Source organism: Sander lucioperca, chromosome 4 (genome assembly GCF_008315115.2).
Source record: "Sander lucioperca isolate FBNREF2018 chromosome 4, SLUC_FBN_1.2, whole genome shotgun sequence".
Taxonomy (NCBI): Eukaryota; Metazoa; Chordata; class Actinopteri; order Perciformes; family Percidae; genus Sander; species Sander lucioperca.
Genome location: NC_050176.1, coordinates 9,555,783 through 9,583,543, shown reverse-complemented (window position 1 = coordinate 9,583,543; position 27,761 = coordinate 9,555,783). Strand labels below are relative to the sequence as shown.

Sequence of the window (27,761 nt, the reverse complement as noted above, 5' to 3'; positions counted from 1 at the left end):
ACCATCAAGCAAGCAGATTAATCTAACTCATAGTACACTGCCGTGCAAAGCGAAAAGACCGTAACTCAATTTTGGTCAAAAATGAGTTATTGTAATTTTTGGAACATTAAAGATCTGCTTTATCATGTGGACAAATATCTTGAGTCAATTTTATTGTTTTGGGGAGAAAATTGTGTGTTGTCTTTGCCGTAACTTCAAAAGCCGTAGAGAAGCCAAGGCAGAATACCGTAACATCAGTTACGGTTCTTTGTCTTTGTTTCATGGCGCTTCAGAATGCTCAAATTGAGTTAAGGTACTCTGTAAATGCGTAAATGTTCACGTCTTCATTCTTGCAATGAGTCTAAATTAGTGCCTCATATCCAAACAGAAGAACATGCTTTATATGCATATATGCATATATATATGCACTTTATATGCTTTATATGCATTAAAACATCGAAACACTCTCATACTTAATTCTGTCAAAGTCTGTCAGAGAGAGTGTGTGAATCAATCATGCGACTGCCTGTGTGGTACTAGTATGAGTATGAAATACAGAAAAAATGTATTGATATATCATTTTCATATGATGTTGATAAATGTGAAGCCATTTTTATCATAGTGAGTCCAATAGGATTAATATTGCTTACATTTTAAGTAAAAGTTATCATTGTTATCATAACATTGTGCTATAAAAGGTCTTTTGCCTTGGTATGACCGATTGTCATTTTGTGGGCAATGCTAAGGCAGAATACAGTAACTTCGTAAAAAGGGTCAAAGGTCAAATTTGAGTTCAAAATTTTTTTGTCGATAGATTAATACAGGTATACACTACAAAATGTGAAAATTACAATATTATACCTATAACTCAATTGTCAGGACATAAAGATAACTTCAAAGTCATTTTTCTCAGTTTCACACTCCGGCGAGTTAAGGTCTTTTGCCTTTGTAGGGCAGTACAGTAGTTGGGTATGAAACAGAAAACAAGAAAAAAATAAACTGGAAATGTAATCACTGCACACAAAGCGCAGAACCCACTCTAGTCTGGTTGCCAGGCAGAATCAAACAACATACTGACAGGGAATGTAGAGCGTAAGGCTAAGCTGAGAATCCAGCAAATTAATAAAGGAAACTGGGTCTTCATATACATAGAAGAGCTGGTAGGGAGTGGGCAGGCTGGTGCTGCATCTTGCCATCACATTTGCCTAGAGTTCAATGTGATTGGATTATATATGTATGCATGTAACTGAATAGCAAAATAATACAGGAGAGAAGGAGTAATGCTGCTTGGGTGCACAGCAATCAAGTACATGTTTGCACATATTCAGCATCTCAATGTACCTGTATAACCATGGCAGGCGAGGCTTAAGAATATTATAAATCACGCTACATGTGGTATGATGCTTGTAAAAAGTTCCGTTAATCGTATTCTAAAATTCAAAGTGAATTGGTGGATTAAAGAGCAAAATTAAACTATTGTTATAAAAACCTGAGACATCATTACAGAGACACTGACCTATTGTCATGAAGACTGTGTCTGTCTCTCTTGCCTCAGTTTTATGAGCTACTCATAAGCTGATGTGTTTGTATTCCCCTGTTGCAACCCCATTTCATGCAGTCATAACCCCATTTATAATTAATGTTGGTCATTTTTATTGATTCTCCAATTGTTGTTTTATCATCTTTAAATCACCCTGTAATTCTGATCTCACAAGTACCACAAGAATAAAGTTTTATTGTATGCCCCCACTGATTGGCGGCCAATCAGGATTTAAAAATAAAAAAAGCACACTGCCGATAAAAGTTTACAATTGTCACCTATGTGTGAGAATACTCAAACAAATTACAGACCACTGGCAGTTTTATTATTCTTCTTCTACAATATAACAGTTTGATGTGGTATTCATCACTTTGATGTGGTTAAGAATTAAAAAGTTCACAAAGTGCTGCACAGCTAAACACAGGAATCTTTCTTCCTTGGAGTTTAGATGTCGCTATAAAGTTTAGATGTCGCTTTAAAGATAAATATGCTATTTTACCATAAGCACTAAGGACATTTTGACACCCATATTGAGTTCATTGTATTGGAAATAAAATTCAGAATGTTGATAAATCACATCTGGTTTATGACTTCAGTGTGCAAGAGGAGCATTCAACAAATGTATTCCACATATTGTAAGAGGTGAGGTCGTCATTATGCCGGTATGCAGAGCAGCACACTACAAACTGTGTTATGAAGAGACAGACCGTTGTGGATTAAGCAGGTACTAAGATGACAAACACACTGTGCAGAAATTGCACGCTTTGACATAGAAACACACACACACACACACACACACACACACACACACACATAGTCTAGTCGAGGCCAGGAATTAGCAGGCTGATTGGTGAGTGACAACTGAAATTGAATTTCTCTGCAGTGAAAGCCCAAAGGACTCAGCAAAAGGGACACACAAATGTGGGTATAAAGTAGACACACACACACACACACACACACACAAGCACAGAAAGGCGCACACACTCAAACATACACACACACATGAACAATTACTGAATAATTGCTGGCACACATATACTTTCTCTCAGTTTCCCCATACTGTCTTTCTATCCTTCTCTGTCTCACACACACACACACACACACACACACACACACACACACACACACACACACACACACACACGTAAACTTCTATCCCCACAAGTCCGTCCTCTCCAATTTACTGCCAAAGCTGTCTCTTCAAAAGCAAATCTCTTTTTCTCCCCACACCATCACAATGAGAATCGCATCTGGCAACTTCTAACAAAACAAAAAGTTTGAGAAAGGCCTTCATTATGCTGCAGCCAGTCAGATGTGATTTGGAGCCATAGAAGCAGCAACCCCCTATTGCCGGATTTGAAATGAGAAATAATGAAGAAGTGTGTGTTTGTAGGAGTGAGATCTTTTATTTCTTATGTTCTTTGCCTTGAAGTTGATAATAACGATAAGCCTTAGGTAGTGTTCAGGTATACAAATGCAAAGACACAGATAGCAGCTGGATGTTTCTGATGGAAATCTGCTAAACAAGGAGGCCCGTGCATCAGAGGTGTGAAGGTGCAAAGCAGCAACCAACAGTAAATTGAGAAAAATGAACTGTATGCAAATGTCCTGCGATGCACAAGAGGGACACATCAGATGAAATAATTGTACTTCCATTGATAGCAACAGAAAACACGTGCAGCAGAAAAGAAAAGCCCAACCACACAATTGGTTCTGTTGCATTCTATATGTTAATTATGAGCTAATCACAAAAATGCCCAAAAGATACAGATAGTTAGAGTAAAAGGCTAGAGACAGCCTGCCTCTTCGTATTTGTATGTGAATGCTTGATTAGAGGTCTCCAAGGAACTTTCGTCAATGAATTATGTTGTCCAATACATGATAACAGGAGTGATGCTTTAGTTTCTTCTAAATCATGCACATCATAAGACTATAGATAAAAGTATGGTTTGCCCCTCCTTAGTCTATATCCTCGACGTTCCACTTCCGGGATTGCTCCGGTGCCGCAGGAAATTCTCCCGGATGCATGTCTGTTTCCTTCCGCTTTCTTTGGGTTGGAATTCTAAACTCCGGTGGATTTATGAGGACTATGGTTAACTGCTCCTCAGATCTCTGCTGGGTTAATTGAGACAGCGAGCTAGACTATCACATCTGAGTTTTCTCTCGCACGGCTAAAACAACTTTTGAACGTACACGTGTTCCAACAAAACAAGTTCCATCCCGAGGCTATTTTAGGAGCTTAGCGCCACCCATGACAATTGTGATTGGTTTAAAGAACCACAGCGTGTGGAGGAGGGTCTGGCAAAGCAAGACTAGCCCCTCCTTAACAAAACTAGGGAATAGGGACAAAGGAGCCAAGTTGAAGTTTATTGCAATAATGTTGCACAAGCATGATGACTCTTTGGTTAAACTAAAATAAATTAAATGAATTGGCTGTGAAATAGGAACCAGATAGTGTTTATATATAATATGTAATTATTGCAATTCAATACAGCAGTGAATGTTTTAAGTTACAACCGTGTTTCTCAGGTCAAAACGTCTGCTATGAAAAAAGATCTAACCAACTGGATTTTTGAACTGGAATTTGTGATACAAACACACTGGTTACACTTGTTTAATAAAGATTATCTTTGTTTCATTGTTTACTGTCCATCTTATTTCTGATAATTGAACACTTCCACCTTTACCAACACACTCTACCTCTGGTGGAAACAGCAGTGTTTGAGGGAACACCGCTATTCTCACTCTTGTTATCATTTCTTCAGTTTATTTATTTATTTATTATTTAATCAGGTCTATTTTCCAGCTTAATGCAGTCAAACACAGCTGTACACATTCTTTGAAATGCTAATACAGTTGCTATGTGACATTTTTGATTGGAGCTCGTACCAAATACCGGCATGTGTGTGTACTGCATGCTTGTTTAACAAGTGCAGCAGCCAGTGTCGGGTCGCAGTGGGTTCAAAAGTACAGCAACAATATATTAGCAATGGGTTGAATTTTTTTTAACTTTGATAAATGTAAGCCTAAGTGGTCACTTGGATCCTTTCGTCATATGACATATAGAGCACCTAATAGTGTTTTACACCATTGTATTAACTTTGGGAATCTGTGACACTTACTCTCTTAAGCTATAAAGGGATATTGTTTCTCTCATTAATACTGTATGCTCATGTTGACTACAAAGAGTATATCTGGTTTTATGTAGAGGTATATTTTAAGAAAATATTTTTGGGCGATAGGCAGAAACTCACAACACTCACTTGACTACTCCAACTCCAGACTGTCCCTGTCGAGTCATAATCTACCTTCAATGGGGCAGTGAAATAGACACCTCAGAGGCAGAGGACAAGAGGGAGAAGCTGAGCTGGTTGTTGTGTTAATGTCCAGACACTATATTTAAACCACATTTAGACAGACACTTACTAAACCCTATCAACCCTCTACGTTCTTTTCTATGTTCTATATTCATCATTTCTATATTTTCTTCTTCGGTTTTTACCACTACACTACTCTCTTCAACTCAACTTAACCATGTAGCACTGCCAAGGACTAGATAAATAGCTAGGGGGACTGAAGCGGTGCTTCTGCAGGATAACAGGATATCAATCTGTACAATACTTATTTCAAAAGCAGTCTAAAGTCTGACAGCTGCCAGAAAACAGGGCCCAAGAGAGGTTATGTGCATTTTTTCAAATGTTTTTTTTTCAGCATCATTGTGTCTTCTACAATATTGTGGTCCTTCTTTTTCTCCCCATTCCAGAAGACCCTTTTCCACATCTGCAGGCTTTATTTTTTTTTTACATATTTGTTGCTTTTCAATTTTGATTGCAACTAAAATGAACAAAGATTTGTATATGCAACTTTTTATTTTTTTACCATAGAAAGAACATATTTTGAGGGAAATGTAATGTTACTTATACTGTTACTTATATTGTGTTATTTATTTAAGAATCAACAAAGTAAGTTTTCATTGCCTTATACTCATCTGTAACATGTTCACTTCCTGCATTTGAAAATATTTGTCAATTGGGGAAAACCAGGTTATTCAGATTAGGGAGACATTGTGGTCAAGATCAAATAATATCAAAATGTCAAAGACGACTATAGTATGAGACAGGATGCAACCACTTATAAACCCATCAATCACCCTGACCATCACTCCCTTACTTTCCACTGACTACATGTTAGTGATTTGTGCAAGCAACTAATATAGGCACATTGAATATGAATATAATGCACATGGGACAAAACTACTTATTGTTATAACATCATTTAAATTATTTTGAAATTGCCAGATTAGTGCATTTATGAAAAATGCACGGGCCTTACTCATAGCTTTTTCTTATTATTGTTGCTTCTATCACACACTCACATAGAATAAAACAAAAGCAGTTTATTTACTTCTATACTTATATTCATGTACTTTTATCTTTTTGTTCTTTTTGTTTAACTCCCTCCCTGCCTTTATAACTCCTCATGTCTCTTGGTCTCTCATACTGTCTCTGTTTTTCACACACAGAATACAGCCTTTGAAATGTTTTTTTTTGCTCTTTTATGCTTAGTGCTGGCTGCCTCCCCTCAGGCGTACTTCCCCACCTCTCTTATATTGTGAAGTTGCTTATTGAAACATAAGGCACGATATGGGGAGGCTTTACCAGAGGTTTGCAGGGGTCAGATTCTGCCTCATTTGCATACTGTATGTACTATCATAGTGTAGTTCCTTGAGCCCCAAGGCAATATGGGATATTGGATGTATTGGTGCTGTAACCCCCGGATGACATTTTCAGAAAGCCTAGGTTGAAAACTGGTGGATAGCATTGACTAGATGTTTTTTGGCCTAAAAGTGCCTGTTGCCTAAAAGTGCCTGTTGTTATTATTGGGTGCTAGTGTTTAGTATCTTTATCAAATCAAAACAAATAACAATATATAAGTCAAATGTACTTATTTGGCATTTTAAAAGCACAAAACCACAGTGCAAGTGCTTTCTAAAAAAAGGTGCTTACAAAGCAGGGAGAAAGGAGGCACATAAAAATAATAATAACAAAACAATGAAAATAAGGATGTAGTTAAAATCACAAAATAAGAGCAATAGAGCATGGAAAAAGATTTCCGCCACATTGAAAAGCCAATGCAAAAAAATGAGGTGAGTTTTAAATATTTGGACAGATTCAGCTGATGTCAGTGTTTCACAGAAGTATATTTTACAATGCCGTCACTGCAGATGCCCTTTAACCACCAGTCTTAACTAAGACAACTAAACAAAACAAGAAATATGTCCTTTGCTATTGCCTTCCAAAGCAACGTATAATGTATTATACATATGGAAACAAATATGAACTGTATGGCAGTTTTATGCTCCATCACTGCTGCCACCGCTATACTGTATATGGTTTGATTAGGATTGATTGATTGTTGATCTTAAAGTCGAAACATCATATAAGAGAAATGCTTATGAGACCTACGTTTAAGGTTTGATTAGGTTCCGGAAAAAGATAGCAGTTGTGTTGTTATGAATTAATTGTATATATATGAAAAAATGTGAGCATTACAAATATGAATGAATTAAACGTGTTTCTAGAAACATGGTCTCGAATGGGAATCCATAAGAATAATAACACAAAGAAGAAAAATAAAGAGAAAAAGCACATTATTATATATTTGTGAACATTACCACTGAAAAACGAAATATCTCAATTACAGTTTAAGTTTCATATTATTTGGTGTAGTGACATTTTAACTAAATAATATGCAACTTCATCTTCATCAATAGCGGACACTACTAATTTGACAAGATCATTTTAAATAAAAGGATAATGCTAATGCAACTGTAAAACACACACACACACACACACACACACACACACACACACACACACACACACACACACACACACACTCCTGTTGAACCTCTGTTGGTTTTATCATCACTCTCATGTTGCATTGCATTACAGCAAACCTTTTAAACCACCTCTTATAGCTTTCTCACATAAAGATACAAATATAAAACCCTGGCATTTAAATTACATACACACTCCTCTTACCGGAGTGAAGTTCATGACTTTGAGGATCCAGATGGTCAGCGCGAGGTTGACGATCATGGTGACGAGGAGGAGGAGTATGAAGAAGTACAAGCATCTCTTCCTCCAGCCGTAGATTCCCACTGCTGGGTAAACCTGGGTGCCGCACACCGACGCCCCCCTCTGGTGAAGCGGATTAGGCTGTGCCGCAAGGATATACTGCTCCTGGGTCATCTGAAAGGGACACAAATATGAAGAATATATGTAAGAATCATTTATTTCATCACTAATTTTTACATTTCTCATTTCTCTCTTTCTCTTTTAGATGTTCATCTATCTAAACTATGTGCACTAATTTTGAGGGAATACTGTTCCTAAAATGTAATTTATTTATTCTGAGTACAGGTGCTGGAGTCACCAAAATTGTGATCATTTGTCAACTTAGGTTACTCTAGAAGTTTATTCAGCTCTGCACTAGGGCTGCACAATATATAGTTTTTTTATCATCATCGTGATATTAACTGCCGCAATAAACACATCGCGAAAGGTTGCAATGTTAGTTGAAAGAAAATATCAGTAGAATGCTGCACTTTAAAATGTTTCTGTCATTCTTTTTTCAGTGGTGCCCTCATATGCAATTCAATGATCAATGTGTTCAATAAAAGCATATTGGAAATGATTTCCTTTCATTTGTTTTAAATTCAACAAGAAATTTGTTCTATTTTAGCTAGGGCTGTCAAACGATTACATTTTCTTAATCGCGATTAATCGTTGAATTTCTATAGTTAATCGCGATTAATCGCATGTTTTATCACAGGATTAAAATTCTATTATTTTGCATTTCAGAACTGTTTTTAAGTACATATTAACAATGGAAAGCCATTATTACCAGTGTATCTTGATTGGCAATCAAATTAATGCAAAGAAAGTGACTTTATGAACTTGATTTTAAGATTTGTATTTGTTTTTATATATTTAATCTAGTAACACATGTGAATTTAACAACAACTTTGAATGCACCACAAGGATGTAAATTACCAGTTTCATTGAACGCACCATCTGTGTTTTTCCGACAACAGCAGCTGCAGATTGTTACATCCCGGTGTCGGAATCCTCTACAGTAAAATACAGACAAATAGTAGCCTGTTAGGCACGACACATAGCCGAGTGGAGTGAAAATAAATTAATTAATAAATGGCGGCATGCAATTAATACGATTAAAAAAAATTAACGCATTATGCTCGACTCTTAATCGCATCGCGATTAACACGTTAATGCTGACTCCTAATTTTAGCAGAATACAGAAAGCAGCAGAAATGCAGAATTTAGCAATATATGTTTATTTATCGCAAGTCATATCATTATCGCGATATTCAACAACGTTATCGCATATTTTCCTCATATCGTGCAGCCCTACTCTGCACAAATACTGGACAAGCATCACAGTAAAGATTCCAAAGAGAAAAAGTGAGAATGAAGATAGAAATGGCATGCTTATTCTTCCCTTTTTTCATCCATGCAATGCAGAAAAAGATAAGACAGAGAGAGGAGAGGGTGAACTTTTGGGGTTTTGGTCATGGTGGTGGGGAGGATGGAAACTGTATTAAACAAGTGAAAATGAAGGGGAAAAGCAGAACAACAGAAAAAGAGAGAAAAAATGTAGGCAAAGCGTGAGATACTGAAAGAGTTTGGAACTGAGAGCGCAGGGTAGAGCGTAAAAGAGAAAGACCGAAGTATGATAAAAATTAGATAGAGGTGGACCGTGAGAAGGGGGCAGATAAGACGGCAAAGGCGGACAGAGTCCATTAGTTGTAGTGCAGCAGGAGGAGTCATTGGTGGCAAGAGATATGGACACTGGCGGCAAGGTACTATCTTTGTCCATCTCTGACTCTCCAACTCTTTCTCACTCTCTTCAACCTGCTCCCTCAAATTCTCTCTCTCTCTCTCTCTCTCTCTCTCTCTCTCTCTCTCTCTCTCTCTCCCTAATTCACTTCCTATCTCACTTCTGCACCTCTCTCGCTCTTTATCAGTCTCTCTCACACACACACACACACACACACACACACACACACACACACACACACACACACACACACACACACACACACACACACACACATTATGTCTTTATTTGTTGAGGCTGCATGACCTTAACAACTCTCTGACTGTTGATTCCACCCCCCACTCACACACACACACACACACACACACACACACACACACACACACACACACACACACACACCTGTGCAATGTTTTTTCTCCATATAGTCTCACATAATGATAGCAACAATCCTTGATGGGAAACACAAATGCTGACTGTTGCTTTGCCTGCAGAAAAAAAGAAAACGCAGACTTGGCCTGTTCTTTGTTGGGGTTTTCAGTGAAAGAGTCTGAAAAGCAAATATTTCTCTGTAATCTGTGTCTCCATATGGGTCCTCGTTGTCTTACACAGAAAGCCCAAGGTCTTATTGACATGACAGACATGCCGTTAACACCTTCGAAACTTCAAAATGTCTCTGTTGTTGAGTTTTGAGATTGTTGTGTATTGATATTTTTGCAATATATAATCTGACCACATATGCTTGAGGTTTTGTCCAACCTTTACATTCTCCCATTCTAATTGATATTACAAATATATTGATTTTAACTAGTTAAGTCCCCGATCTTAAAAAAAAAAAAATTCAATACCTTTTATGATATAAACAGTATATCACTTAGCAGAAAACTGTTATAGGCAAACCAAGACTACTTTCCGTGTGAAAATCCTAGAATAATTCCTAGAATAATTAGCTAAAAGCTGCTGGACTCATTCCAACAATACCATTCTGACCAGTCCTCCAGCGTGATGATATGGTAGAGGATCTTACTCAGTTGTGTTTTCCTTTCCCCTTCAGGAACCATTTTCCACCTGAATTAACCGAAATTCTGGGTGACTGAACTTTGATAAGGCAGAGCCAAAACACATCAAATCCAGGTGGAAATTCAACCAAGATGCAATGAAGACTCAATCAACCAGAATGTCTCTGGAGATACATAGAAATATGTTTGGATGCATTAACTAAACAAAAGCGTGAATAGCAATATAAATGTATTTGTTAAAAATGGAGAACAAGAAAAACAGCAACATTTATTTTTTTATATAATATCAGATTTAAAGGAAGCAATGAAAGGATATGATGTATATCACAATCTGCTTTTTTTGGTAGACCAGATATGCATGTAATATATGGTCTCAATGTAATCAAATTCATTTTTATTACTAGCTGGATAAGACAAAATAATGCAAACTGAGGGCTTACATAATGTTTGTGAAGTGGGCAAAGGGATTCATGTTTTCCCTTTTTTTATCCTGCAATTTTGTCAGCTGGTTCATCTGCTGCAACTTTTGGGTGCACCTGTTTAGTCTTCCCAGGTTCAATGCATATGAATCAATAGTATTGCTTCGGAATAGAAATGGGCTGGTGATAATTGTATCTCAGTATTCAGCATCCACACTGTATCAATAGCAGTGTGTGTGTGTGTGTGTGTGTGTGTGTGTGTGTGTGTGTGTGTCTGTGTGTGTGTGTGTGTGTGTGTGTGCGTGCGTGTGTGTGTGTGTGTGTGTGTGTGTGTGTGTGTGTGTGTGTGTGTGTGTGTGTGGGCTTGTTTAACTATATTCGTGGGGTCCAAAAGCCAGGAGTCCAGTATACTTGTGGGGTCCCCACAGCTTTGTGGGGCCAAAATGCTGGACCTCACAAGTTTAAAGGGCTGTGTGAGGGTTAAGACTTGGTTGTAGGATTAGGGATAGAATTAGGTTATGGTTAGGGTGAGGGTAAGGGTTAAGGTTAGGCATTTAGTTGTGATGGTTAAGGTTAGGGTAAGGGGCTAGGGAATGCATTATGTCAATGACGGGTCCCCACAAAGATAGTGTCACAATCCTGTGTGTGTGTGTGTGTGTGTGTGTGTGTGTGTGTGTGTGTGTGTGTGTGCGTGTGCGTGTGTGTGTGTGTGTGTGTGTGTGTGTGTGTGTGTGTATGGGTGTTTCTAAAAGGCCAAGAGCAAGAATGTGAAACAGCCAAAACACCAATGAAAACAAAAATATTTTATTGCCAAGTAGTTTTGCACATACAGGGAAATGTGTATTGGGGTTTTGGTGCATACTTAATTCAGTGTCACACAGATTGTGTGTGGTCACTTGGGTGTCTGTTTCAATTACTCAATCACTACGTCATTTGCACCCCCATTAATGCTCTGTCAATGACTCATTCACTGTCTTGTGTCTCATTTCACTCACAGCTATGCATGGTTATCAATCCAAGTCAGCATCTTGACAGAATATTATTTTCTACCACATAGTTCCCCAATTTTTTTTCACACCACTTTTTGTCACCGAAAATGCCCCACTCCCTGCCCTTCAACCTTCACTTGCATTTCACTCCTTTCCTAGGTCTATCATTGTTTACTTCCTTTCATCCGTCCATCTTTATTTTCCATTGTCATTTCTCAAACATTTCAGTAATTTCCTTCCCTCTTAATTCAGATCTTAAGCATATTTATGTCCTTGACCTCACTCTGCTCCTCAACCATTACACGTCCATCGTTTTCTCTCAACTTAACTTCATACTTTTCTCAATTTCCACATTCATTCTACTCTGCTTTTCTCACTCACCTCATTTTCTTTCTTCCTCTCCGCTCTCTCTTCGTAACCAATCCATTTTGTTCTCCCCCTTTTCCTCCCTCCCTTCTTTTGACCTCCACTCATCCCTCCCTCCCTTTTCCAAAGCATTTCTTAGATTGAACTGACAACAGAGTCATTAATCAATCCCTGGGTGCACCACAGCCTGGAGGCCCTGCACAGCATGACCTAACTTTATTAACATCATAATGTCTTGACAGCCATAAAAACAACAGCTACTATAGCCATGTCACCATGGTTACCATCACAGCATACCCTCAACTGTGATCAAACAATGAGCTCGGCAGAACCAATACTCTAAATTAGATTGTATATACAGTATATAAATTGAGATTTTTCATTTTTGGTTTAATGGTGGTCGAAGAGAGATTGGTAAAATGTGACTTCCAAATCATAAGACAAATAACCACTAATACAAGAAAAAATAGCAATAACTTACAGTTATCATTTGCTTTTTTTTACAACACCAATTTACCTGACTATGTGCAACTTGGCAAAATGGAAAGTAGCACATTAAAGGGGAAAAAGCCCCTGAAATCACATCCACGACCAAAATGCAACTATTGTGAATTTATAACACCTATTAGACCCTTTCAAACATTTTGCAACTTTGTAAGGGTGACTATCAGGGAAACACATGACTACCATTACGTAAAATCAAATGGCGACATGACTAGGTGGTTAAAAGTCATCCAAAGTGTAAAATATATGATCTTGGTGCAGACATGTGACTGATCCACCCCTGCAACCCCTCAAAAAGAGAAGCACAAAAAGAAAAGCATTACTTTAATATGAACTAATAACAGGAGATAAGGACAGGATATATTACGTCTTTCATTTTCAAGCAGCTCCATATCACATAAAAAAAGACTTTCAAAATGCATTAAGACAAATCAATCACAAATGGATGTCATTATAACGATGGCAGTGTAAAACTTGGAATTATAAATTGTGTTCCAATCGCCTGCTGTGATTGCTGTTCCGTGGGCATTTCACTTTTTGATTTAAAATTAAGCTTCTCATACATGTCCGGTAAGAGACATTTCAGAAAAATCAGACACTGATGCACAGTGTCATCCTCTCTCATTATGCAATAAATGAATGTTAATGCATGTGGGATGTGAAGATAGATATACATCACACAGATATACATGTGTGCTGCCTGATGATGTACTGTATGTGAAAGCTACAGAAGATAAGTTGGTAGAAGGAAGGATATAGATGAATTTGACGTGGACACATGGGTGGATAATGAATGAAATGATAGACGGATGGACTTGTAGAGAGAAAGTGATACAGCTTAAGATTTCGCTTCATAGCTGAAATGCGTATCAAAGTGTAATCAGTATGCGCACACTGCCCATTGGTGCTGATGCTTCTATATATGAAGTGCTGGGGGCGATCCAATGTATCTGTCAGCCAGCATCAAACAGCCCGGCTCTGCTCTCATCTGCTTATACTCAATCAATACCACCGCTTCAATATCGTTCCACTTCTGATGGCCTTGACATTCTCTCTGTGTTTCTCTTTCTATCGGCCTCTTTAATGTGAGCTCCCAAAGAGAGCATTTACTATACATAGTTGAGTGGTAAAGTGTTTTTTGTAAGAGTGAATATGATATTTAGAAATGTAAGGTGGTGGAAGCCAACATTTTTGCAATATATATTAAACGGACAGACAGAGAGAAACATTTTTTTTTCAGGGCAGAGAGAATGTAGACACGTTTGGAAAAGGAATGCAATTAATTATGTGCCAAATTACTGCATCTTGGAAAAACTGGGTATAAATAAAGTACAATGTAGCTCCTTTTTTGAGTAATGAGGGCTGGCTATTTCCAACTTTTCAATTCTTTACTTAACTGGTTGTAAATACTTTGGTGAAAAATACAGTGGCTTAATAAATCACAGGCCCTTATCTCGAAAAGTTTTGCTACAATCGTATTGTGCTAAAATATAAAGATCAAGGATTTCCCCAGCTATTCAAACTAGTGGTCTCCTTCCACTCATCACTAATGATTAAGGGATTTTAGGTACTTCTTCTACTGTGCACCAATTACAAAATAAGGGTGTATGAGTGGCAACTAAATGCCCAAAATGGTCAACAATAAACACGATTGAAATGGTTACACAGTCATTTCAGCATATTATCAAACCTTGTCGTCGACCTTGTTATTGTTACATTTACAGCGTAGTGAAAATAAGTAAGGTGCTAATGCTAACAACTTAATAAACTTCTGTTGCTGGATTATTACTTTAAGTAATACAACCATGCAAAATATCAGAGTATTAATTACAATGGGATCTATGTAAAAAAATAACTGGCTTTGTAAATACAACCTAAAAAGTTATAATGCACTACAATAGTGTGTGTGTGTGTGTGTGTGTGTGTGTGTGTGTGTGTGTTTTTTCATCATCTTTGTCCATCTCATCTGTGTAATTGCTGGACACAGTTATCTTGTATTTGATGTCAAGGTTTTAATCTATACATGCACTGTAAGAAATGATTCTGTGGTCATGTAGATTTGAATTAATGTATTAGGTAAAATATATTCAATATGATTGTGTTTTTGATTTTGAGGCAAATATTTAATTAAATTTCAAATAAAAATGTTTGGAATAAAATCCAACCATTGTAGTTAAATAAAACATAATCATTATATTTATCTAATCCCAAATAGAGAAAATATTGAGTTAATTCAAATCAATGTAATCAGGCTAATTTTAATTGAAAAACACTTCCTGTCAACCTAGCTAGCTAACAGCTATAATGTTACCCAGCATGCCGTTCGGCTGTGTAAATTTGTAGGCTAAATGTAAAATTATTAGTGTTAGAAATTGTTAAAGTCACAAATAGTAGTGTGCTATGGTGTTGTATCCTATTAAAGAGAGTTAGTTGTGGGTTAATTGTCGTTGTAAATTTACAACCATGAGTGAGAAGGGTACGAAGTTAACAGGGCACTGGTATTACGGTATGTGAAAAATTCATATCATATGGGAAGTTAATATCCGTATACCGGTATACTGCCCAGCACTACTACAATGAGTCGAAAGCTCAAAAGTGATGTACAGATTAATGTAGATGATTATTACTCAATTATATATCATTGATATGTAGAATTAAATAAATTTTTATTAGTACTATTTACACATTAGGGAGTTTATGTTTTTCAAATCAACTCAATATTTTTGTTTAGGTTATAATTAATTCTGTACTGTTTTATGTTTGAATATACTCATATTAAATGGATAACTATTAAGGGTCTCATTTAATTCATATTTACTCAATACCAAACCATGTGAAATTTAATTAATAATATTGCTTGTAATCTGTTGCCTCATTTTTATTGAGTAGATATGGTGTATCTTTTCTTACAGTGTGGTTTGGTTTTGATTGATATTATTATTATTATTATTATAAACATTTATAATTTACAACATTTACTCTAATTATTTATTTCCTTGCTTTTAAATCAGGCAGTGACACAATCATCAAATCAATATCTCTCAAGCGAATAGACAATTCGCCATTATAACTCTAATTTCAATTGTGATGACAAAAATATATTCTTTTCAGGACACTATTTACCTTTCTAAATAATACTTCTGTTTATTTTATTTTCTTTGTGAGGGATTTTTTTAAACTATTACACCATATACATATATAAACATAACTTGAGAAATTCCGTTTTAAAATGTATCATATATTGTCACATCATTCTACGTAGAGACAGTCAGTTATCTGGGTCAAATACATGTTAAGATACACGAATAAAAAACATTTGCAACACTTTCAAGGGGGGCAGGTGTGCATACTGTATGTGTGATGGAAAAATCAACAAAGGATTTCATGTCGAATACTTTGGTTTTGTCATGCATGTGCGTTTGTACTTGTGTGTGTGTGTGTGTGTGTGAGGGTGTATTTGTGCTAGTTTGATAAAACACTAAGCCAAGCGAATTGGGAGTGCTCTGTGTTGGCTGTAGGTTGTTGGTTTGGACAGCCTGCCATCCCTCTCTGTCATTGTGGGCACTCAGGTGTTCAGCCAGTGGATGGCTCACAAACACTTGCGCACACACACACAAACACACACACACACACACACACACACACACACACACACACACACACACACACACACATACACGTGCAACCAGTCCGAGCAACTGGAACACACATGCACACAAAGAAATCCACACAAGCAACAAGCAAACACACCTATAGACAGACACAATCATGCTGCAGCTACATGGACCAGCAAACACACAGGGACATTGGCAAACAAAGCATACGTACACACTTGAACACACAGATGCACACACACAAACAGAGGTCCTGTGCAGTGAGGCGTTCACTATTCCAAAAGATTTACAAGGTTCTGCTGTAGGCTTAGTGTAAAAACAGAAAACCTAAAAGGATAACCCCCCCCCCCCCACTCTCTCTCTCTCTCTCTCTCTCTCTGTCTCTCTCTCTCTCTTTATCTAAGCCAAAAGCACAACAGCTGTTGCCATATAAACAACCTATGATACGACAGACAGACAGACAGACAGACAGACAGACAGAGAGGGCAAAGGGACAGCAGCAGTAGTAGGGAGGACGGAAACAAACAAAAAAGAAAAGAGTACAGAAAAGTGTGATAGTTGATAGAGGAAAGGCCATTTCATGACCTGTGCTACTGTAGTTTGGGTGTGGTGTGGTGGCCTTTGTGCCTAACTTACCGTCAATAGGACAACCCATGCTACAGTGAAGCCTCAGTTTTTAACATAAACAATACTGGCCTAAACCTACAGTAATACGTATCCCAATACTAAAACTATTTATTCTACAACAGACTATCAAAATAAAATATAAACAAATACAGTATGCACACAAACAGAAAAACATTTTTTATGATTACTATGCCTTTATCCATATTACTTGTGTTGGTGACCCTTTTAATTCCATATTTCTAAGTCTAAGATATTATTATAAACTGTATTTTTTGTAATCAAATACAATATCAAACTTCTGGAAACAGCAGATAAAGTAAGCTTATGTTTCGTACTACTCGGTTAAAGCCGGAGAAAGATTGCTTTCATGTTTAAAGGAAACCAAGTTGAGTGTTGGTCGGAGGCAGGAGAACCCTGGTCTCATTTACTTTTGAAGTTTAATGCTTTGCACGACCATCCATCCACCCCTACCTCCATACTCTGTTGGCTTCATGCTTTGGAACCAAACTAAAACATGGGTTGTTTTAAACTGTTTGAACAAACACGCTACATGGTGGTCTTTTTGAAGAGTACAGCCTCTTTCATCAGTGTCTTCTTCAGTGTTCATTCAATGTTGGTGTTTGTTGAAAGTCTGCTTGGTGCTAAAAGGGCTGCTTTCTACTACCATCTCTATTTATAGAAGCCACGGAGTGAAAAGTTGTTCTCATTTGTCTCTGTCTAGATTATCTCCGTCCAATGATGTCTTTCGTTTTTTCAGGACCCACGAGACTAATTAGTGAATGATGGAAACGTAGAGGGAAAATGAAAGAGGCCAGATGAGAGAGAGATACAGCATAAAGACTGGGATGAAAAGCAGGTAAAGCAAAGGAAATCAGAGATCCTGATGTTTGATTGGCAGGTTCACTGTCCACAGTGGTCCCAAGCCTGGTCAGTAGGAATGCCTTCTCACCATGGACCAGTTGTTATCTCATGGCATTCTTAAATCACATGCTGCTAGTAGTAGTTGACGGATGAATGGGTTTGTAAACTGCTTGGTTACCCAAAATTTGTCGACTGCTACCTTTTGCCACTTTCCAAAAACCTTGGTTGCATCTTGGCAAGCACATGCTTATACCTACTATCAGAAGGAATTGTTTAGCATACAACACAATAGATGGACAACCGAGCAGTTTAGACTCAATTTTAGTGTAATAATAGAGGTAGAGTTGAGCAAGAAAAAAAGTATCCCTACCAGCAAAAATATGTGAACTTTAAGTATATACTTTTCTTACAACTGAAACTGAGGTACCCACTAACTCCTCATCATATTTAAGTAAGTAAAGTACACATTTTCTTTAATATTTAAAAGGACATCAAGTATTTCTTTCTGGCCTGGCTTTTAAAAATAATGATATAACTAGATCTACAGCCTTACAATCAGAGATTATAGAGTGTATTTCTGCAGTATCCTCTGTCACCTGCCTGTAAATGATTAAGGTATGACAGTTTTGTAATGCCAGCAGGAACAAAGTAAGACTGATGGCTGGACTCAGCAACTACAGTACCTGGATGGGCTGTGGCTATGAATTCTAGTTTAGGAGGCTTGCCATTCATCATGCTTCTCTCTTTTTTGCTTGTAGCTGGTAAACACTCAGTGGTTTCCCCACACGCTAGAGGACTATTCATCATGACACACCATGAAATTTCTACTGTTGAACATACTGTCTATCTCTTTTGTTTCTGTAACCACGTTAGAGCATAACGGCAATACAAAATAAGGGGTGGCATGGTGGTGTATTGATAATGTGTTCAGCACGAGTAAAATAAGCATAATGTTATTTGTCTTTTTTTAAAGCTTAAACTAAATATGTATTGTGGTTACTCTGATTGCTTTGGTGAGTATTCATTTGTAGTAGATGTTTAAACAGTGCATGGAGTCACAACGAAGCATTCTGCATATCATACCCAGTGCTGGTGCACAGCAGTATTTCAGAACAACGCACAGCTCCATAGTTTACACAGTGCTGCTGGACAACAAGGAGCTCTGCACAGAGCTGAAACAACATCCACTGTTGTAATATTGTGAGGATCTGGTTGCCAGCACTTATCCACATGTTCACAAAATGTGATTGATCTGCACAACAAAACCTGTGTATGTGCTTCTTAGATGTTCAGTGCTGTATTGCATTCAGCCCTTTGTGGTATAGCATCTATGCAAATACCCATGGCCATGCCGAGTCGTCGTTGCTACCACATGCTCCAATTCATACCTGCACACATAGGCATAAAACAACCCAGGGACAGTATTGTATTGGCCCAGTATCCACAGAGTCGCATATGTTCATGTACACATGCAGTGCAGTGCGACTCTGTAAAATAATGGCGCAGTTTGCTTGGCATTATGTGTGGTTCTTTGTGAGTAAAATCTGCAAAGTAACACTGCTGTTCAGCGCTGCCTCAAATAAATGTAAAACCTTCCTGGGGTTAGCAGTTTTTCTCTCTACTCTCTCTTTCTGTTTCTCTGTCATAATGTTTGTTTGTCTCTTTCCCCTTGAAATCAGTTTCAGCCTCATTCTTGTTCTTCCAATATCGTTGACTTCTTTTTCTCAGCCTTCCTCCCCTCTCTTTCCTTCTCTCTGGCAAGCCGTCTCCTGCTGAGTCAGTATCTGTCAATCAAAAAGCCGCCACTGTTAAACACCGCCAACAACAACAACAGACTTGAGCTCGGGTTTTTCCTCCTCCTGAAAAGATAGATGGAAAACATCACGGAATGAGAGTCTGCTGGCAATGCAGCCTGCTTTTTACAGCTCTTTGAAACTCACAACAAAAGCTGATGAGTGGGTATGCTGTTTCCTGGTGTGGTGTGCAGGTGGTAGGTACCACATTAGATTACACAATATAAATTTGAAGATTTTCTAATACTACAAAAATCATCAATTAGTGGAATACATATTTCACAATTAGACATCCATGCTTAATTAACTAAACAATTGGAAGTTGTCATTCGTGTGCATACGATTAGCCCCAAATATAGCAAAGAGGAAAAGAGGAATAGGAAGTGTTAACTCTGTGTAAATAAGCTAGTGATGTGGTGACAATGTTTCAACAAGGGTCAACACACTTCAGCTACAGACACAGGAACTCGACGACTGGCAGAAATGGCGTACTGTGAGAGCGAGAACAGAAGTTATACAGAGGAATTTGTGTTTGTGGATTGTTACAGTAGATAAGTGCTGTGACTTTGAAAAAAAGGACGAGAAAATAACTGTCTCTCTCTCCTACTGCGAAGAGTATAGATGGTTGCGTGTATTTTTGTGTGTGTGTGTGTGTGTGTGTGTGTGTGTGTGTCTGTCTAAGATAGTCACACTAAAGAGAGGGAAATACAGGGAGGAATCACATGGAGAGGGGGAGAAAGACTATTTCCAAGGGCAGGCCCGCTGTGAGAGATGTGATAGACGGCTGCTGTGAGTGCGTCACATGTGTCACGTGTGTGTGTGTGTGTGTGTGTGTGTGTGTGTGTGTGTGTGTGTGTGTGTGTGTGTGTGTGTGTGTGTGTGTGTGTGTGTGTGTGTGTGTGTATATCTTTTCTGGTGACAGAATCAGCACACAGACTTTATGACCCTGCTCAGTGAGCAGGCCTCCTCCATCATCACCACCCCTCACCCACAGCACACATTAATACATAGACATACACAGACATGCTGGCTAAATACATGACTATACACGTTTTTGAAACTACTACTTTAAAGCTATAGTGCGTAGTTTCTGCCACCCCCATGAGGAATTTTAAGTAATGACAACAAAACTGTCTGCGCATCCACATGATACAAACCTTACGTGATCGCGCACCCCCCCCACGCCCCGTTCACACAGTTGCTTGTAGCCAAGGAGGACACAGAGGATTAAAAAAACATGAGGGACTCTTCAGAAGAGGTAATTATCTTCACTCGAGTTTCTAAGCGGGAAAGTCACCAGACGAGACAATCTTCTAACATAGCCATACTGAAAAATGCAGAGAGAGTAAGGAGCTGAGAGTCTTAATTAGCGTTGTATCAACTCATTTGGCAATGGCTTGAATGTAACGGATGTTTATTAATATCAGAAAGTTACGCACTAAAGCTTTAACACTGGCATTTAAAAGAAGCATCTACACGTCCTGGTGTCCTCGTTGTGGTTGAGACATGTACCGTCCATATAAATTTATTTCTGGCATTGGACCTCATGCACCTCTCTCTCTGCCATATGCCATGTCTATATTCTACTAACACTAGCAAATAAAGTCCCAAAATAATATTTCAAAATAAACTGCAAATGATTACTCAACAAGACACACAAACATTTCTGGAATTTGGCACACATGCCATGCCACATAAACCTAGATTTATTTTTATTTTTTATAATTATTATAATTTTTTCATCATTGCTGCTTCATTTTGTTGCCTTCATGTAATTTTACCATTTTCTGCCCCCACTCCTCTAATTGTCCTCTCACTTCATTCCAGCCGCCTGTTGATAGTTTAAAGAAATAAACCCACTAAAAGACAAGCTTTTCTGAAAGTAGTTAATTATGATGCCGACCTCAACCCCAAAATGTGTCAAGGATTACTTGCTATCCCCTGCATGCAGTCACCATCATGACCATAAAGCACAACTTTATATAATACATACCTATCACTTAACACACTGTATACTTAAGTGTTAGCAGGAAGAACCCTCCATCCCACCTTGGACTTCTAGTGTATTTCTGTCTTTAGCATTACCTACATACCTCTCCTTTCCCCTCACTTACTTACCCTTCCTCTCACCCTCCCTCATTCTATTTCTGTTGGCATCATTCACTCTACTTGCATGTCTTTCTGACTTCTAATTGAGTTGTGTGTTGTCAGCCCAGCAGCCCTACTCAAAGCTCCCTTTCATGGCTTTGACCAAAGAGTGTATGTGTAAGTGATGTGTTTTGATGTATGTCCAGCGGTCGCTCATGTCCAAGTCCCTCTATGGAGCACTCATATATCAACCCCTGAGCCCTGCACAATATAATGGAATGAGCAGAGACTGGCTGACAAAGAGGGGAGGAAAGAGGGAAAGAGAAAAGTGCTGCGAGATAAGGAAATTATCGAAAGTGAGACAGCCAACTGTCGTCATGTGACTCGAGGTATTCATGCCTCCCTCTTTTTCATTTACTAATATTTCTTTCTTGTTACCTTTCACATTGCGTTCAAAAAGCATCTCTCAGCTCCTCTGAAATGCTTTTTCTTTGACATTGCTATCCCAATCACTTCTGTCAAATGTCATTCTCATAATTCCAATGAGAGAAAATCTTTCTTCCATTCAGAGAAATACCTCCACACATACAAACCTAAGATTCTTCTTGCTCATATAATCTTCAGAATAACCTGACACTTTTGAAAGACAAAAGGACAGTCCTGACACCATCCCCCACGACACCTCCCTACAGCTACAGCCACTGTGCATCACCTCCACCTCGCCCACCTCAGCAGGGTCCTGGGCCCCCCCACCAATGCCCTCCTTAAAGGTCCCCTCCACCTCCACCCCCCCTCCCACCTCAGTGACGACTCTCTCCATTCACGAGAGGGACGTCAACAGACTCTTTAGGAGACAGAATCCCAGGAAAGCTGCTGGACCGGATGCTGTCTCCCCATCCAGCTTGAAGCACTGCGCTGACCAGCTGTCTCCAGTGTTCACAGACATTTTTAACACCTCACTGGAGACATGTCACGTGCCAGCCTGCTTCAAGACCTCAACCATAATCCCTGTCCCCAAGAAGCCAAGGACCACAGGACTTAATGACTTCAGACCCGTCGCCCTGACCTCTGTGGTTATGAAGTCCTTTGAGCGCCTTGTGCTTTCACAAATCAAAGCCATCACCGACCCCCTCCTGGACCCCCTGCAGTTTGCCTACAGAGCCAATAGGTCTGTAGATGATGCAGTCAATTTGGCCCTCCACTACATCCTCCGGCACCTGGACTCCGCAGGAACCTACGCCAGGATCCTGTTTGTGGACTTCAGCTCTGCCTTCAATACCATCATCCCGGCTCTGCTTCAGGAGAAACTCTCCCAGCTTGGTGTGCCTGACTCCACCTGCAGGTGGATCACTGACTTCCTGTTTGACAGGAAGCAGCATGTGAAGCTGGGGAAACACGTCTCCGACTCACAGACCATCAGCACCGGATCCCCCCAGGGCTGCATTCTTTCTCCTCTGCTCTTCTCCCTGTACACCAACAGCTGCACCTCCAGTCACCAGTCCGTCAAGCTTCTGAAGTTTGCGGACGACACCTCCCTCATCGGACTCATCTCTGATGGAGACGAGTCCGCCTACAGGTGGGAGGCTGACCACCTGGTGACCTGGTGCAACCAAAACAATCTAGAGCTCAACGCTCTAAAGACAGTGGAGATGGTTGTGGACTTCAGAAAGAACCCAGCCCCACCTGCCCCCATCACCCGCTGTGGCTCCACAATTGACACTGTGGAGTCTTTCCGCTTCCTGGGAACTACCATCTCCCAGGACCTCAAGTGGGAGCTGAACATCAGCTCCCTCGTCAAGAAAGCACAACAGAGGATGTACTTCCTGCGGCAGCTGAAGAAATTCAACCTGCCAAAGACAATGATGGTGCACTTCTACACAGCCATCATTGAGTCCATCCTCACATCCTCCATCACCATCTGGTACGCTGCTGCCACTGCCAAGGACAAGGGCAGGCTGCAGCGTGTCATTCGGTCAGCTGAGAAGTTGATTGGCTGCAATCTGCCGCCGCTCCAGGACCTTTACGCCACCAGGACTCTGAAGCGTGCTGGAAAGATTGTGGCTGATCCCTCCCACCCCGGACACAAGCTCTTTGAGCCACTCCCCTCTGGCAGGAGGATGAGGTCCATCAGGACCAAAACCTCACACCACATAAACAGTTTTTTCCCCTCCGCCACTAGCCTTATTAACAAGGCCCGGAATCCATCCTGACTCTCTCCACACCCCACTGTAAATACTCTGTACCTACTGTACCTACTCTGCTGTAGCGTTCCTTTTTACTACTGTTTAACTTATTTTACTATTTATTTAATTTTATTTTATAGTTATTAATACATACTGTGTGTATATGTTTATACTTATATTGTTTATATTCTTTTTATCCTTCTTATATTTGTATGTGTGACATGCTCCAACAACACCATGACAAATTCCTCGTATGTGCAACGTACTTGGCAATAAAGCCCTTTCTGATTCTGATTCTGATTTGACTCTCTCTCTGTGAATCTAATTGAAATTGTGAGGCCTTTCATCAGATTTAAATGCCAGTTGAAATGAAATAAAGATTAATGACCAGTTTACCTTCAAAATTATCTCCAAAACAAACACAGTAGCAATATATGCTTTGCTAATAGACATATTTCCCTCTAGGAGAGTAATGTACCAAACAAAACCAAAATACTTAGTATTATAATGCACCATTTAACTCCATATAAAAACTCTAACTTGCAGCACAGTATGTCCCTCATCCAATCTCAACAACATGGATGTATCAGCAGTCTACCTTCCAAAATGCAGACTTCAACTTTATAATTCCTTCATCAACATGCAAATGTGAATAATCTATGTTTGAGTAAACATCAATAAAATCTAAGTGTGAATGAAAATCTAGGTCTTGACATCACTTCTCTTTCCTTCCTGTCCATGTCCTTGCATTTCTCTTTCTTTTAGATAATAAGCAGAACAAACATGTATTGCAGTATGTGCTTGTGTGCAGCTTTGAGGATGTGTTTCAATGTGTTTTTGTGTACAACATGTGTGTACACACCCAATATATACTGTCTTCTTCAAGGACACGTCCTGTACCACTGTATTGGCTTTTAGCCACTTTGACTTAAAGCTTGTTGTGTTCCGCTGCATCTTGCATACTGACAGTGTACTGTATAGGTATAGTACATCAGGTTAGAAGGACATGGAAGTTACATACACACACACACACACACACACACACACACACACACACACACACACACACACACACACACACATACTGATTAATGGTGTTGCTGAAAACTCAATTGCTGCATGCACAAATTACATGGGTTGCTGTGTGTGTGTGTGTGTGTGTGTGTGTGTGTGTGTGTGAGAGAGTGTGTGTGTGTGTGTGTGTGTGTGTGTGTGTGTGTGTGTGTGAGAGTGTGTGTGTGTGTGTGTGTGTGTGTGCGTGTGTGCGTGTGTGTGTGTGTGTGTGTGTGTGTGTGTTCTCGTTTAACTACATTCGTGGGCTCCTAAAACCAGGAATACACTATACTTGTGGGGTCCGGATAGCTTTGTGGGGCCAAAATGCTGGACCCTACAAGTTTAAAGGTCTGTTTGAGGGTTAAGACTTGGTTTTAGGATTAGGGTTAGAATTAGGTTAGGGTTAGGGTGAGGGTAAGGGTTAAGGTTAGGCATTTAGTTGTGGTGGTTAAGGTTAGGGTAAGGGGCTAGGAAATGCATTATGTCAATGGCGGGTCCCCACAAAGATAGTGAAACGCACTATGTGTGTGTGTGTGTGTGTGTGTGTGTGTGTGTGTGTGTGTGTGTGTCAGCAAAGCAGTCAGAGCTGAGTTGCTAGTTTAAAAGCTGACATGGGGCTATGGCCAGATGGACGGAAATAAATTAGCTAAAACAGAGGTCGGGAGAAGCCAAGTGTGGATAGAAGCTTGTGTACTGTACCATTTCCTTAAAATTATATAGACATCTTAAGGCACACACTTCACTACATCTAGCGATTACTAAGGCATTTCACTAAAAGGGTATAGAAGAATTTAGCACAATATCCAACTTAAACACTAAATGTTAAGAACACAGATTATCATGTGATGCTCATAGATCAGTTTCTTCAATAATCCGTGCCAATCCTTTAGCATGTGTTATATAGGAACAAAGGGCTACGGCATTATCCAAAGTAAGAGGATTGTACTTTTATACTGTGCCTTTTTATAAGGCCTACAGAATTGATTAAGCTAAAAATAATGTCCTCATAAACTCAAAAAAGTGGACATAGCTAAGATAGATGTACAGATGTATGTAAGATGCACATCTGCTTTGGAGCTTTATACATCTGCTACCCAGTGATGAGTTGTGTTTTAACTTATAAACTGCCCTAATCAAAGTATTTAGGCTACATCGACTTAATTTTCTCACCTTTGAACAATGTCAGTGCTTACTGCAGTATCATTTAGGACTGAAACTAGCATTGTCTTCATTATTGATTACAGCCACAGTTGGTAACTCTCATAAAAAATTGTTTTTGTCATATTTGGTGTCACTATATCCTGACAGTAATACATGAATCAGATCATCTGTGAAAAAAAATAATGTTCCTCTGCATCCTCCTGGTGCTCCAAATGGCATAAGGAAAACAACCAATCAGAGCAGAGGAGTCTCTAACGCAGTGTCAATGACCGCTTTTGTACTGGAGTCAAACTGTAAAACTAGGCAGCGCTGATCAAATGTCAATCAAGATTTTGTTACTGCATTGCCTATTTTTCTTTTCTTATTTCTTATACCTCAAAAATTATATATAGGAGAAAGTTTGTGACCATGTCCAGCCACCGGCTGAACGGCCGGCCAGTAGTACTAAAACTTACATGATTAATAGATTATCAAAAAAGTTGCTGATTGTTAGAGCCCACTATCACTTATCTAACTACTCTTAATGCGATAAGTGGTTAGCTTGTAGCACAGGGGCAATAATTGACAAGAGACACTTTGAGTTTGTTTTTGGTTACTCCATTGTAAACATTCACTACAGGTGATACTGGGACAATCTCCCAAAAACGAATTGTTTCGAAATAACTGAGCATCTATTCCTTCACCTAGAAAACATGGTCTCAAACACACACACACACACACACACACACACACACACACACACACACACACACACACACACACACACACACACACACACACACACACACACAAATACACCTATTTCTAAAAACAACAAAGAGATGGCTGTTTCCCAGAATGCAGCATTGACCTGTGCCTGCTGTTACCATGGTGATATGATTTATTAATTAGTCTGCTCTATGATTGGCTTGTTAAAGGACAAATCTAATGAGGTACTTGTAGATGAGAGAGGTAGAAGTGATTTATCACTGACGGCAATCACCCCACAAACACACACAGATGAGAGGTACTTACAGGGGCCCGTAGGTATCAACACACACACACACACACACACACACACACACACACACACACACACACACACACACACACAGACAAACACACACACACACACACACACGCACGCACGCACACACGCACACACGCACACACACACACACACACACACACACACACACACACACACACACACCTGCAACACTGATTTAACATTCCACTTAAACAGTGTTGACCCTGAACATGGCCAAGGTGTTCCTGTTTCAGCTGTGGGGTCGCAGCAGGTGCCCCATGTGTGTTATCTACAACATGATCTGACCCAGCCAGACCAACAGATTAGAAATAATTGAACAGCAATGTTTGGCTAGGGAAGATAACACATTTTCTAGGTGTGTTTCTTTGTAGTTTTAGGAGTTGAAAGAGAGAGGTCACACCAAGGAAAAGGCAGATTAATGATGTTGCAGCTAGAGTGGTTGAAAAAACTGCTGTTATGTGCAAATAAACATTTTTTTTAAATTAAATTTAAAATTTGGAGGCACATGGTTATCACTGGACAGCAACAATATGCAGTATGAATTGCTGATTGCAGTGGCATTGTGATCTTAGAATTTCTTATGCATATCAAACTGGTATTGCTGTCATTTGTCCAATGGCATCTGTGGTGGGGTGACAATTAATTATGTTCAAAACTGAGCCAATGCACTGG

General features: G+C 39.2%; 1 protein-coding gene across 1 annotated transcript in view; it reads right to left on the bottom strand.

Annotated features, from left to right (window-relative positions):
- LOC116042663 (zeta-sarcoglycan) overlaps positions 1 to 27,761 on the bottom strand; it is a 416,236-nt gene that overhangs the window by 175,169 nt on the left and 213,306 nt on the right. The window contains exon 2 of the mRNA XM_031288953.2: positions 7,564 to 7,773. Coding sequence (XP_031144813.1) covers positions 7,564 to 7,773 — 210 coding nt within the window. The remainder of the gene's footprint in view (positions 1 to 7,563; positions 7,774 to 27,761) is intronic.